The sequence below is a fragment of the Pteronotus mesoamericanus genome, unplaced genomic scaffold (assembly GCF_021234165.1).
Source record: "Pteronotus mesoamericanus isolate MK-2021 breed Mesoamerican mustached bat unplaced genomic scaffold, CSHL_Meso_final contig_90, whole genome shotgun sequence".
Classification (NCBI taxonomy): domain Eukaryota; kingdom Metazoa; phylum Chordata; class Mammalia; order Chiroptera; family Mormoopidae; genus Pteronotus; species Pteronotus mesoamericanus.
In genome coordinates this window covers 14,034,312-14,049,701 of record NW_026555277.1, presented here as the reverse complement: position 1 = coordinate 14,049,701, position 15,390 = coordinate 14,034,312, and the positions used below count along the sequence as shown (strand labels likewise).

General features: G+C 32.0%; 1 protein-coding gene across 1 annotated transcript in view; it reads right to left on the bottom strand.

Annotated features, from left to right (window-relative positions):
- ERBB4 (erb-b2 receptor tyrosine kinase 4) overlaps window positions 1–15,390 on the bottom strand; it is a 994,125-nt gene that overhangs the window by 265,387 nt on the left and 713,348 nt on the right. Inside the window, exons 10-12 of the mRNA XM_054585691.1 lie at window positions 12,753–12,826; window positions 11,766–11,856; window positions 9,589–9,788 (exon numbers count right to left, since the gene is read on the bottom strand). Coding sequence (XP_054441666.1) covers window positions 9,589–9,788; window positions 11,766–11,856; window positions 12,753–12,826 — 365 coding nt within the window. The remainder of the gene's footprint in view (window positions 1–9,588; window positions 9,789–11,765; window positions 11,857–12,752; window positions 12,827–15,390) is intronic.

Sequence of the window (15,390 nt, the reverse complement as noted above, 5' to 3'; positions counted from 1 at the left end):
CTCCTGCTCATTGTAAATCAGACTTTTCTTTTTCTTTTTTGTATTTGAGTTGTATAAGTTCTTTATGTCCTGAAGATATTAACATCTTATCAGATATATAACTGGCAAATATTGAGTTGGCTAAAAAGTCTGTATGGTTTTCTCTGTAAAGTAAGATGCATTTTTCATTTTCACCAATAATTTTATTGATTTGGATATTTTGACTATGCCAGCTCTCTCGTGCATGATATAACATTGATTGCTATCAACTTCAACTGGTCTACCATACCATGGAGCATCAGCCGGCAAGAAATCTCTAGCATGAAACTTCAAAAACCACTTTTGACAAGTTTGATCAGTCACAGCAGTCACAAGCATCTTTTCCACACACTGCACAAATCTTTTTCTGTGTTTCAATGGCCTGTTTACCTTTTTTGAAATAATAAAACATGCCAAAAAGGTCACATATTTTCTTCCATCTTCCATATTAAAATGGCTGCACAAAAACTCACCAATTTTGATAATTTTAAAAAATTCCAGCAACACTGAAAGGAAAAGAAACGAACAGAGACAAGAGGGATGGAGGGAGGGGAGAACAGGGGAAAAGGAAGGGAATGGGAGGGTCAGGGAACATGTAGCAAGGTCTCATGGACAAAACCAAAGGGGAAGGATTGAGGGAGGGAGGGGGGAGGGGGCAGGGGAAAGTGGTGGGGGGGAAGGCAGAGACAAATGTATTTCAAAAAACAAACAAATAAATAAATAAATAAACAAAAATAAAAAAAATTCCATGTTGATACAACAGCTGCCATAATACAATTTATGGTAAAATTGTTTCAAATGAAGTTAAGGACAACTAAGCACTACTATAGCTATTTTACAGAAAAAAAAAAAGAACTTTTTGACCACCCCAATACTTTCTCCCATTCTATAGGTTGCCTATTCATTTTGCTTTGAAACAAATTTAAATTTTAGCTCTATTTGTTGATTTTTGCTTGTTGCTGTTTCTTTTGGTATTATAGTCATAAAAGCATTGTCAAGGTCAACATCAAGAGGCTTATCTCCTATGTTTTATTTTAGGAATATTAGATTTTTTGTTTTATGTTTAAGTTCTTAATCCATTTTGAGTTAATTCTTTAGACTGGTGTAAGATAGGATTCTAATTTCATTCTTTTGCATGTGAACATCCACTTTAGCAAGCATTATTTATTGAAGAGACTTTCCTTCATTCCATTACCAAATGTCATTTAACCGTATATGTGCAGGTTTGTTTCTAGGCTCTTGATTTCTGCTCTGTTGGTCTGTGTTTCTATTTTTATTTCAATACCATATTGTTTTGATTACCCTAGCCTTGTAATATAGTGTGAAATCAGGAAGTGTGTCTTCAGCTTTTTTTTTTTTCCCCTTCAAGATTGCTTTGGTTTTTCATGGTCTTTTGTGGTTCCATATGTATTTCAGTAATGTTTTCAGCAATTTTTTTTCTATTTCTGTGAAAAAGGTAATTGGGATTTTGATAGGAATTGCATTGAATCTATAGATGTTTTAGGGTATTATAGACATTTTAACAATATTTTCTCTTCCAATTCATGGCCATAGGATATCTTTCCATTCATTTGTGTCTTCTTCAATTTCATCAGTATCTTCTAGTTTTATCTCCTTTCTTCTAATATCTTTGGTTTTAGCTTGCTCTTATTTTTCTAGTTCCTTAGGTGTAAAGTTAGGTTATTTGAGATCCTTCTTTTCAATATAGGTATTTATCACTAAGAATGTGCATCTTAGCCCTGCATTTGTTGCATCACAAGTTTTGGTATGTCATGTTTCAATTTTCATGTTTTAAGGGATTTATGGACTTCTTTTTTCATTTCATCTTTGACCCAATGTTTGTTCAGTAGTTTTTAAATTCTATGTATTTGTGACTTTTTCAGGCTTCCTACTGTTACTGACTTCTAGTTTCATTCCATTGAGGTCAGGAAGGATAGCTGGTATAACTTCAATTTTTTTTAAAATTGTAAAGGCTTGTTTTGTAACCTAACATGTGATCTATCTTAGAGAATGTTTCATGTGTGCTTGGAAGAATGTATATTGTTACATGGAATGTTATATCTATATATGTCGGTAGGGCCATTTGGTCTAAAGCATAATTCAAGTCCAATGTTTCTTTATTGCATTTCCAATGTTTCTGTCTGGGTCATCTATTCATTTTTGAAAGTGGAATATTAAAGTCCCCTATACTATTATCTTGCTGTCTATTATTCTCTTCAGATCTGTTTAGGTGTTCTGCTGTTGGTCACATACCACTTTACAATTGTATCCTCTTGATGATTTAACTCCTTTTAATTTATAATAACCTTGGTTGTTTCCTGTCACATTTTTTACTTAAAGTTTACTTTGAAATTAGTATAGCTATGCCTGCTTTCTTTTGGTTTCAAATTCACGCTCTCTCTTTTTTTTTTTTTTAACCTAAAATAATTTGAGTTGGGACCTGGGAAGGAAAGTTTGATACAGTGATATATGAAAGGCAACTGTGACAGCAGTGACAAAATATTGAAAAATCCTAGAATATTCTTAGAGCACTGAGCACATTATCAATTACCTCTTAGAAAGCACATTAACTTTAAAAAAGTTAAATAAGTTCGTGAGTGTATCACTGAAACTATATATAAAGTACTGGGTCAGTCAAAAAGTCCATACGTTTTTTTCCATAAAATAAAAGACACATTTTTTTTTTCATTTTCACCAATAGCTTTATTGATGTGGATATTTTGAGTATGTTGTTATCACCTGCTATTGGCTCCTGGTAGGTAGAAGTCATGGGTGCTTCTAAATATCTTCCAATTTATAAGACAGCCCCACAGCAACGAATTATTTGGCCAGAATGTCAATAGTACCAAGAAACTTGACAAACCACTTTGACAGGTACAATCAGTCATAACACCTTCTCCATAAAACTGTACAAATCATTTTTTGTGTGCATTTCAGTTGCATTTTTACTTTTCTTGAAATAATAAAGCATAATACACCAAAAATGTTGCATATTTTTCCATCTTCAGTATTAACATGGCTGCACAAAAATTCACCAATTTTGATAAGTTTTTTTTTTAATGCATGCTGATATGACAGCTTCCACAATACAATCTAATTTGAAAATTGTTTCAAATCACATTAAAGACAACTAAGCTCTACTAGAGTCATTGTACAGAAAAAGATGTTATGGACTTTTTGGCCAATCCAATAAATAAAAATTAGTAGTACAGATTTATTGTTTTATAATTAATTAATGTATAAATGAGTATTGGATATTTTATTGTCTGGAGTGTGTTATATTAGCAAAAAGAAAAACAGAACACTTTTTATAGAATGCTCTTTTAGTTCATTCTTTACCTTGGTCTCCCCAAACTGTTATTAAATATATGACTTTAAGTTACCCAACTGTGAATTTTCCTACCGTAGGTATTTTTGAGAACAAATCCTTACAGGAAGTGAATTAACAGAGCTATGTGTTTTTAAAATATATTTCTGACTAGAGAATAATAGGAAGAATAATGGGGGATGTTATAGAGTACAGTAGAGTTTCTAGAAGGATGTTCCACAGATACCTGCCTCAGAATGATCTGATATGTATTAAAAATGCAGAATACTGGGTCTTCAGTGTCTGTCTTAGTTTTCATTGTTACACCACTCTCTGTATTTGTTTTCCAGCCTGATGTAACAAAATGCTGCAAAATGGATTGCTTATAATAACAGAAATTATTCTCTTACAGCTCTGGGTTTCAAAATCAAGGTGTTGGCTGGCTGGATCCTTCTTGAGGGCTGAGAGTAGGGGTCTGTCTATGACTCTCTCCTGGCTTCTGGAGGTGGCTGGCAGTCTCTGGCATTCTTGGCTTGGAGCTGCATAACTCCATTCTTAGACCATGCCACCACGTGGTTGTCTTCTCCCTGTGTGTGCATGTCCTTGCACAGTTTCTCCTGTGTGGTTCTGTCTCTGTATCTCCTCCTTTCTTCTCATAATGGCATGAGCTATATTGGATTAAGGGCCCATTCTAATCCAGTATAAACTCATCTACATTTTAATTACATCTACAAGGAAACTATCTCTTTATATGTTCACATTTTTGGGGGCCAGGAGTTAGGATTTCAACACATAATTTTTTACGGGGGTGGGGAGTGACACACACGATACAAACCACAATACCATCGAAACAACAATGACAGGAAATTGGAGCCCAGACTTAAAAGGTTTGGCTTTAAAATTTGTCAATTACTGACCTAGAGGCATGTCATTAAATGTTGCTATTTGTGATAAAAACTGAAGCTGACAGTAATCTTGGTTATGATTGTTGAGAGGCCTTTCATTCTTTTAGAATTTCCAGGTTACAAATAGAAGGGATGTCATTTCTGAAATCGTAACTGCTTATTACCCTTTTGATAAGGACACAGAGAACATTTTGCAGCATTGGTAGTAATTAGACATTGTGCTGTTTCAAATGCACTAAGAAAATCTTATTTGAATTTTTTTTTACAAAGAATAGTGGATTAATGTAATACTTTGGTAATAAAAAATAAAATCTTAGAAATACAGTTATGGTTTTCTGTCTTCTGATTACTTAGAAGAATGTTGGTTTTACTATTTTCTATGTTATACATTTTAAGGTTCATACTGTGCTACTGTTTACTGAAAAGTATGACAAATGCAGAGAGTTCAGTTATTAGTAATAAGCTATAGTTGTGCAATTTCTTTCTTTAAATTCATGTTAAATGAGGTAGATTTTTCAATCAAAGTTCAAAGAACATCAAAATTATAGACAAATATGATAATCTTTGTACAAAAAGCAGTGTTCTATATCACCAAATATTTGTCTCCTGAACCAGTGCACTAAATTCATATTGTGTGGATATTTTTATGAATAACCAAATCTGTTGCCTATAAAGTCAGTCAAAACATTTTAATTACAAGAGAAAAGGAAAAAAATGTTATAGGGGAGTTAAGCATAGACCTTTCCATCATTTAAAATCTCAGGAGGCTGTTTGTAAAGTCCTTAATATCTGGGCTCCTATTCATAACTACTCTGATTTCTTCTATGCCTACCACTGATTGACATGCTACTTGCAAATTACTACTACTTAGATAATGTAAATTTTTTTGATTCACTGCTTAGATAATGTAAATTTTTCTTCTGACTAAACCAGTAAGGCCTTTAATTTCTTACAAAATAAAAATAGCTATACTTTAGAGGGTAGTGGCAAATATTAAATAAAATTATATAGATTGAGAGAGTTTAGCATTTTTTCACTACTTCACTTCTAAAAGACTGCAAACACCTGTATTCAGAGAGAAGAGATGGATTATGCAATAAATTATATTTGATCAATATCCTAATCAATTGAAGATTTAAAAAATAATGCTATAACCAAAACTTCCAGATGGGTTAAAAATTTCAACACAGTTTATAAAGTACTAGAAAAAAAACCCTAAGCCTATAACAAAATTATAATCATGCAGGAAAAAGAAGAATCATTCAATTAACTAGATAAAAACACAAAATGTTTATCAAAAAACAAAAGATTTTTAAAATTACCTATAAGAGATAAAGTCATACATAATACATTTAAGAGACAAAAATTTAATGTGTTTAATTTGTGATGAGCTCTTTCAAATCCAGAAGGAAAAGAATAATTCCCAAATTGAAAATGAAAAAAAAGCAACAACTCATCACTAAGTAATTTACAGGAGAAGAAATAAAAGTGATGAGGGGATATATAAACAAGAGCCTCTATGTCAACCAAAAATATTCATTCAAAAGACATGTTTGTCATATGTCAGTTCACCAGAACTTAAAACCATGGATACTATTTATCTAGCCTTGTAAAGAGGGGTGAAACATATCCCTTGCCAGTTTAGGACAATGTACACTGGTCTAGTATTTTTATAAGATGATATAGCAGTACTAATAACATGAAACACAGAAATTAATTTAGCATTAATATGGTACTTTGTAAATAATTTTTTATATGCTTCATATAAAAAATAATAGAAGAGCTCTCGATATACCAACACAGAAGATGCTCATACTAAAGTAGGAGACACAGATGGCTGAACAATATGTAAATATATGTATAATTCCATATATACAAAAATATGTTTCATCATATCAATACCTCATTTATTCTTTTTATATGTTGTGTTGTTTTGATTTCTAACAATAATAATGGTACTGTTATAATTAGAAAAATAACATTTCCATTTTGAGGAGTTAATTATGAGTTTAGTTTCTTATGTTGGGTTTAAGTGTGTATGTACCAATATTTTTAAGATAGAGATGTGTAAGTCCAAATGTAACTTAGATTCCGAAGGCTTGGTGTACTACTTGTCTCTTCACTCTTTACAGTTTGGTGTTAAAAGTTTATGCTTCAATATAAAAAAAAACAACCTTCAAATGCCCTTCCGCAGCGCTCTACAACCCCTTCAGCCAGCCCTGTAATTTTGTCAGGACCATAACCATACAGGTAGAGGAGGCAGAAAATGTAGCTTTTCACGTTCTGAAGTTTCCTTCAACCTCGATCTCTTTAAATGATAAAGGCAGCTTTGAAATTTTTTATTTAAAAGACTAAGCTTGCTCAAGCCACTGCTACATTTTATAGATGAGGTAAGGTTTTTCTTTAATTGTCATTACTGTTTTAAACCATGTTGAACTCTAAAACACATTGTTAAAACAAGGCTGTGTTTTTTTTCTTTATATTTATTTTATTTTAAATTTTTTAGGGAGAGGAGAAGGGAGGGAGGGAGAGAGGGAGAGAAACATCAGCGTGTGGTTGCATCTTGCATGCCCCTGTTAGGAACCTGGCCTGCAACCCAGGTCCTATGCTGGGAATGGAATTGACGACCCTTTGTTGCACAGGCCAGCACTCAGTCCACTGAACCACAGCAGCCAGAGCAAGGCTTTTTTTCTTTTAAGTTACCAAGCCTATCCTGACATTTAGGTGAATATTTCATGGAGAGTCTGTGTGTTAGTGCATGCATAAGTACCTGTGTATGTAATTTATGTTGTGTACATGTATATGTGTTATATGTGCATTTGTTTACATACACATGCTGTATGCATGCATATGTGCATGTATGCATATGTGTACGCATGTTTTGCAGCAACAGTGTGTGCATTTATAGGTATCTTACATGTACATGGGATATTAAGAGAGAATACAGAAATATGCAATATTTACAGTACATTTAAAATAAAGCAAACCTTTAAGTTTTCCCATTTACACAGAATACTATGGCAGGTAAAAGAGCTTTAATCACATGCGGGCAAACATTGCAGGCTCAATGTAAACATGAGTGGCATCACCTCAGAGGTCAAATTTATAGGGTAACTGCATTTCTGAAAATGTAGCATCCAATGTACTGTGAGACCGAAATCCAAAATTTGATAAATGGATTTCATGCAAAAACCCTTTACTCTAAGATGTTAAAAATGAAAAATGATACGCTTAATGTTACACTATAGCACCACAAAACTGTGCTTCTCCTAACTGCTTCATTTCTTTCTGCCACTGCAAAGTCCACTCTAATTGCCCAGAACAAGAAAATATGTTAACAGACAGAAAAATGGCTAAACTCATCCAAGAGGAATGGTGCTGAAAGTGGAAGAGCATGTTAAATTTTTAGTTTACTGCTAATATTATATAACATTAAATATTCTAATACACTTTCTTTTGATTGATTGAAAACTTTATAAGTCTTCAAAAGGTATGTAATAATTCCATAAATTTTTCCTATCTTGCCATTTGATGTTTAATTTCTATCTGAAATTTCTTCTTCCAATTTGCTTTTTATTTAGGTTTATAAAAGGTAAAAGAAGTAAGTGTTCACAGAATTTATAAAATGATTAAATGGGTCAAGGAGAAGTGTCCTCTGATTTGTTTATTTTTTATTTAGGTTTTTTTTTGTCTTCATAGTTAAATATTTTCTTTGAAAGGTAGTAGTAACTTCATTTTGTTTTGTTTTGTTATTGTGAAAAATGTAGAAGTAAAGGAGAGTATAACCCTGACTTAGGGAAATATTTATAAGTTACTGTTGAAAATTATTCTGTTTCATTTCTGTGAGTAATCTACTTTGTTTGAGGCATGTACAAACACATATATGATAATGTGGAGTAAAAAGGTTAGAATAAGAAAGAAAAAAAAAGAAAAGCAACTTTGTATCAGGAATCAGAGATGTATAAAACCAATGATATAATCCAGGCTAAATTATAAGATACATCTCATTCAATGTGAACATGTGTATTTTGATATACAATAAAATTTTTTACTTCCTGAGTCCATGTGGAAAGAAGTATGTGTAAGAACTGAAGTTCACCCAATATTGGAACCTCATGTTGAAACGGCTTCTTTCCTCTGAAAAATATTTTTCTGGATCCAAAAGAGCTAAAAATGAGTTCCTTAAAAATTATGTTTTATGAAAATTGCTAACCTGAGCTACCTTACACCCTTTCTAAAACAAGATAAGTATTAATAAATAAATTAATTTGTTGACTACTCAATAAGCTTAAATCATATTGATATCTTAAGAGTTTATATTTTTTTAAATGGTGGAAGAGGGTATAGGAGGGATACATGGTGATGGAAATTCTTTTTTTAAAAAAGAGAAAATAGTTTAAGAATATCTTGTACTATTTATTCACATACATGCAGAAATAAATAAATTTCATCATATATGCTTATACTCCTGTGATTGTTCCAATGGGGAGATTAATGAAATAAGAAGACACCCTCATAGGAACATATTTCTTAGGAGTGTGACTTTTAAATAGGACTAGCTCATCATAACCACAACTAAAATATGTACTTGTAGACAGATAATTTAAATCCTAAGTCTTTTGCTTGACATTTATCTTAAGCAAGTCAGACAGTTAAGTGCATGGTAGTGGCACTTGTAGAATGTAGAAGAGAGTAATACTCAATAGAAAAAAGGGAATAATTAAGGATTAATCATTGGCATATCAAGTATAAGATAGGAATGGTCACATTATGTACCCATTAAAACATTATTAGTGTCTGTGTAACAAAAAAGTGATGAAGAGGATCAATAAGTAGCAGAGTATGTGAGAAAGAGATAGTGAAATACCTACAGAAATGCATTTATGAAATGAACTTTCTTCTTGAACATCATTTTATTCTTTTCAGAAGAAAACATCTTCATTATTTCTAGTACTCCCAAATGGCAAATAACAAATATTCTATGTTATCAAATTCACTGAAAGCAAACAGAAAATTCACTGGGATGAATTTCCACAATCTGATTGGATTCCAAGAATTATCCAGATGCTTATTAAACACTTAGGTTCCCAGGTTCCATTTACACCTATTGAATCTAATCCTCCACAGAGGGTGCTTATTATAATTAGGCAAGATTTGCAGATATGTAATATATTATAAAAGCATGCAGTATGTTATAAAAAGTCACCTCTTCTGATTATTTTGTACCAACCATTCTTGAGGGTTGAGAAAAAGACGACAACAGTTCTGACCTGCTGTTATGTTTAACTGTTTGGTCCAGTACATAATGAGAGAAATACTTAAAGCTCCTATGTTTTAATGTCTGAGTAATGTACTTACTACAGTTTTCAGCTTTCCTATTGTCCCGAATCACTATTCTTTGGTTGATAGTGCTGAAGAGCGTTGTCCAGTTGATGGTATGATAGTAACACAAGTTGCTGTTGTCAGTAATATAGATGTTTCCTGCACTGATTTCTTTCAGAGACTGGAACTGCAGTGAAGTGATGCCTTGTTGCTTGAGGATAAGCAAGGAGAGGCCACTAAAGAGAAGGGAAAGGAGAACTTGAACTACAATAAATATTTTTCTAGCCAGGACATTCATTCCTGAAATGAAACAATGGTGCCACATCTTATACCAAAAAAAAGGTAAGTAGAGCATAAAGAGAGATTGAGTCAATAAACCTGTGCTCAGAATACAAATTTTTACATACTGCATGCTGGTAGTTTTACAAGTGAAGAAAAAGGTAAATTTTTAGAAGTATGAATATCAATGACCTCTCTGTCTACATATTTACCACCAACATATGTGCTCACTAACATTCCCTCTACCTGTAAAATATTAAGTTCCTCAAGGATAAAATCCTTGTGGTAAGTTTAAATAATTAAATCAATGTATACAGAATGATTTTGCCTCCCTAAATTGAGATATTAATTATAATCTATTTCAAAAATTAGAATGTTTTCCAAAGGTAAATATCACAGAGAATGCTTTTGATATTTAGCTTTAATTTATTCAGAAACAAACATATAATAGTAATAATGAAAGAAGGTATAAATAAAGGTAGTATATATTAAACATTAAAGAGAAGAATGAAATTAAATGTAAATTTTACAAAATAATCATACTCAGAAGGTTTGAGTGACTGGGGAAAGATCTTTCCTCTAAAAGTTAAACAACTATACTGTGGAAACAAACGATCATTTCAAGGAAATTGTTTTTATTTCAACATAGTCCATATTTTTGTAGTTAAATGCTTTTTCCATTCTCTGAAGAATAAATGTGATCCCCACATCCCAATCAACTAATGAACATGATTTGGAGATTTAAGCTGTCCCCTTTCATTTTAATTATAAATCTAAACATACACACACACACACACACACATTCATAATAAAGGTCTGTTCAGAATAAGTCCAACCATTGTTAATATAACAAGAATGGTTTGAATGACATCGGTGTAATCTGATAAATATATATATATATATTTTTTATAAATAGATAAATATATACATATTTATAAACAGATAAAAATATACATTTATCTTATGTGTGTATGTTAGTACTCAACTGAGATGTAATTTGTTCTCCCAAATCCTTGCTTCCGTTGTAACCACCTTGATTTGTTGATTACAATGTGAGCATAACGATTCCTTGGTAGATGTGTAACATTTTATTCAATGGATAGTAAAAATTGGTGGCATATAGCTCTTGACTAGAGTGTATCCCTGAACTATCACTTTTAGTAACATTTTTCCCTTTATATTTTAAAACCTGTTACAGATATACCTGTTTTAATAACAAAATTCAATGGATTTTCTGTAATATATTATTATATATTATTTCATGACAATACTGACATTTAAACAGCATTTATATTTAAACATAAAATTAAATTAAAACATCCTTATGTAAATCAGCTTTTAACATAAATAAGAATTTCATACACATATAATCTGAAATAAAAGCAGTGGCTTAATAAATATTAACTCTATTTTTATTATATGAATTAAAATATTGACATCAGACGATTAGAAAAGCGACCTTCTGAGCTCTGAGTTGTCTGTTTATTTTCACTAGCACTGCATGTAGCGTTGTGGACCAATTCTTGAAACATAAGCTTTATGATGTTTGGTTTAAATGACAACACCAGAGATAAAGTGAGAACTTCCTGGTATGGCATTTGTATCTCATGCATCTGGGCCATTTCTAAGTCATATCTTTTAATTATAATAATATATGATCAAAAAGGTTTAATTTTGTGGTTTATATCATGTGCTTCATACCTGTAAAACATTAATATTACTATAATAATAGATAGTTGAAAAATCAAACTCTGTATTCTCTATACTTTAAGCACAACTGGGGTACTTGTCACTGAGCTCACATTTGGAATTGAAAATAGAATCCCGATATTTGTAGAGTAAGTGCATTAATGAGGCTGATAGTTTTGACGTACATAAGCGTGATGCTGCTCTTGAAATCTGGGAGACCTACATCTTTGAACATATAAGCTTACCTATAGAGTACTCTTCCACCGATGGTCACCAGGTTAGAGAAAACGCTGAAGTCAGTCATGTTTGGGGGCCATGATTGTATGTTCAAGAAACCTACAAAAGAGTAAGACAGTAGAAAAATTCAGAATGTCACTGTCTTAGTAATCATGTATAATACTGAATATTCTAGAAATATAATGAAAATATGTTAAAATATAAATAGAAGGGCAATGAATATTCCTACTTTTGAACCATTCTATGTCATACTTCTTCCAAAATTGAGTGTGTTATCCAAAGTTCCAGGTCTACAATACTCCATAGATAAGAATATCAAAACACAATGAGCACCAAGAATCTATGTTTCTCAGAAAGACGGAATTATAGACTTGTATATGTTAAACTATTTAAATAATTTTAATTTAATTTAGTCTTTCAAAAGTAAAATGTTTAGTCTAACTAAAGAAAAAATACAATTTCAATTTCTCTGAAATCCTTTAGCACTTCATCTATACACTTATGACAGTTTTCTATCTTGCATTCTAAGGCATATATATATATATATATATATACACATATATATATATATACACATATATATATATATACCTAATCCTCCTCATTTGATCTTGCATTCTTTAATAGCAAATCCATGTTTAATTTATGTTTATGAGCCCATATCAGCTACTGTAACAGTCCTGAGGATATTGGGTGCTCTATAAATGTGTTTGATGAATACTACACATTACCCATGCTCTATAATACCCCTTGTGAAAAAGTAAGAAGAAAAAACATGGTTTCAAAGATTAGTTGACAATTGCAAAAATAGTAACATCAAAATTTCAAGGATATTTTACCTTTTAAGTTCTGTGGGCTTTCAAAATATACACAAATGTTAAGGAGTAGACTAGAATTTACAAATGAGTTTATGATTCCAATACTATGTCATATTTTCAAGAAAACAAAAAAAAAATCACATAGCTAATAGTCCAACAATTACACTTAAAAATTACCTGTTATCTCTCGAACTGTCCGAAAGACATTCAGTTTCTCTGGGTCTATGGCTTCAATTGCATTGTAAGGGTCCCTAGAAAACCAAGGAGAGAAGCAGTTAGATTTAAAATTAAATAAAGGAACACGAATATAAAAAATGTGACATTATTTTATTTAAATTGAATTTTAATTATCAGTAGGAAGTTTAGCAATGTCTGTCTAAATTTTTCTAGCTTAGATTAGAGGGTAACTAAAAGGTGCTTAGAGGACTATTAAATGACACAGAGCATCAGTTCTTCATCACATGCTGTTCTAGATTTACAGAAATAATTCTCATTGACTATACCAAAGAAACATCCAAAAAGAGCAAGTCCATTTACGAACCACTTTATTTCATTTTGCTTTAAATGTTTATTCTTAATTGGGAACATATACTCTGCACATAAATTAAGTTTGTGAGGACATTGTCTTCTAGGCTCCTCCAGGTACTCTAAATTGCAAATAGCACTTGTAATTTCCTAGGAAGGATCAAAACAAACAAGAGAAGTCACCTTTATTTGCTGTGTCTTTACATTTATCTGTTAGCAAATTTTCATACTATTTATAACATTGTGTAAAAGTTACTCTTCATATGAATTGTTTAGAGCAATCCTGTTCCTTTTGGTTTATTTATATTCATTTTTATAACACAGTTGTATTTGCTCACATCTATATAAATCACACCAACATTTAAAAACAAAATTTACAACTAATTTATTAATTCTCAAAAGGTGTTGTAAATTTGAAGATTTTAAAAGTCATTTTCTAATGCATACATATATTTTTATAAATAATGTTTTTGATGTATATACAGAGAGAGATGTTCTGTCTTCCAAAAATAAACATAAAATATCTTTTAAAATTAAATGTTTAATAAATTTTTCAGAGGTTTTCATCTTAAGAACATTTCTTCATGTAGTATATACTGACCATATGAAATAACTGCACACTTGAATATTAACCCAGCATAAACACAGCACATAACACCAAATTTCTCAGTAATTAAAGCAAAATTTCCAGTTTTTAAGGAATATAAAGTATTTTTAAATGCTTTATTACATTAAAAGGCATTCTGTGCTATCCCAAGCAGAGACCTCATATTAATATGTACCCTTCAGAAAAAATTGGATCTATTCAATGACCACTTCTAGAAAGATCAGACATTCTAAGAACGCTGAACTTAAGCTTTTTAAGAAGCATGTATCCACCTGTAGCGAGCAAACAGTTTTATTCTAGTTGTGGGCATCTATTGTTTTTTGATTTGCACTATATATATATATATGCATATACATACATACATATTTGTTTTAACATTACTTTTAAAATATATTAGGGTGCTATTGGTTAATAAAATTATATAAGTTTCAAATCTGCAATTTTATGATACATCATAAAACCTCCCATCACCATATATTTGACCCCCATTATCTTTTACTACCCCCAACGCTTCCGTCCGGCAACCGCCATGCTGTTGTCTGTGTCTGTGTTAGGAGGTCCGCTGCTTTACCAACCTTCAGAAGCCTTCTTTCATGTATAGGGAATAAACACTAGGGCATAGTGATCCACTGGATGCAGTTTTAACAAGGCTATCAATCGAAGTGACCCACAATCCCCTGACAGATAGGCATATGGCCTATTTTCTGAGAATTTGAGTCTGAATCCATCGGCATTTATTTATCCTGGCCTTAGAGTCTTGTAAAAAAACTATTAGTTTGAGCACCATGATATATGGAACCACCTTGTAGCGGTAGCTCTCTCCACTTGATTCATTAACATGTTCTTTTATACTGTGAACCATCCCATGTCTTTCAAGGGGAAAAAAATACCTTTGGTTGATTAAATTACTGTTTTAAAGTAAGAAGTACTGTCGATATACTATTGTGCAACCAGTTTAACCTGGAGAGTTATGGAGGGCTTGGAGAAACACTATAAATGAATTCCTCTGAAATTCACACATAAACAATGAATATTTTCCTCAGTGTGACATGAAGATACCTCAAAAGCTTGGTGTTGAAATTAAATGTTCTGGAAAAACTTGCTCTATTCATAACTGATGATGCATAAAATGAATAACTATGCTTTCAATGAACATGAGGCCAAAAAATTGTTTGCCTTCCTGGAAAACTCATGTTATTTTAAAAATACTTTATTTATTTATTTTTAGGCAGAGGGGAAGAGAGTGAGAAAGATAGGGAGAGAAACATCAACTGGTTACCTCTTTCACACTCCCAGCGGGGACCTTGGCCTGCAACCCGGGCGTGTGCCCTGACCGGGAATCAAACAGGTGACCTTTTGGTTTGCAGGCTTATGCCCAACCCACAGCCACACCACTCAGGGCTTGTTGTTACTGTATTTTATGGGTAAAGACTTTCATATTCAGAAGAAATGTCAGCACGACAGTAGGAGAATGAACTTTCCACAATTGTTTTCTTGAGGAAAAGCAGTGTATAGAAGAACTCTGATAATAATAAAATATTCTGACTTAATTGAGAAATAGTAAAAATTCAGGGCAAGCCCACAATAATGAGGTCAGTCCAAACTTTTACTGAGAACATGTGCAGGTCACCAGACCAGGCATTAATAAAATCTGGACTGTTCACATGAAGCCCAATGGACCAC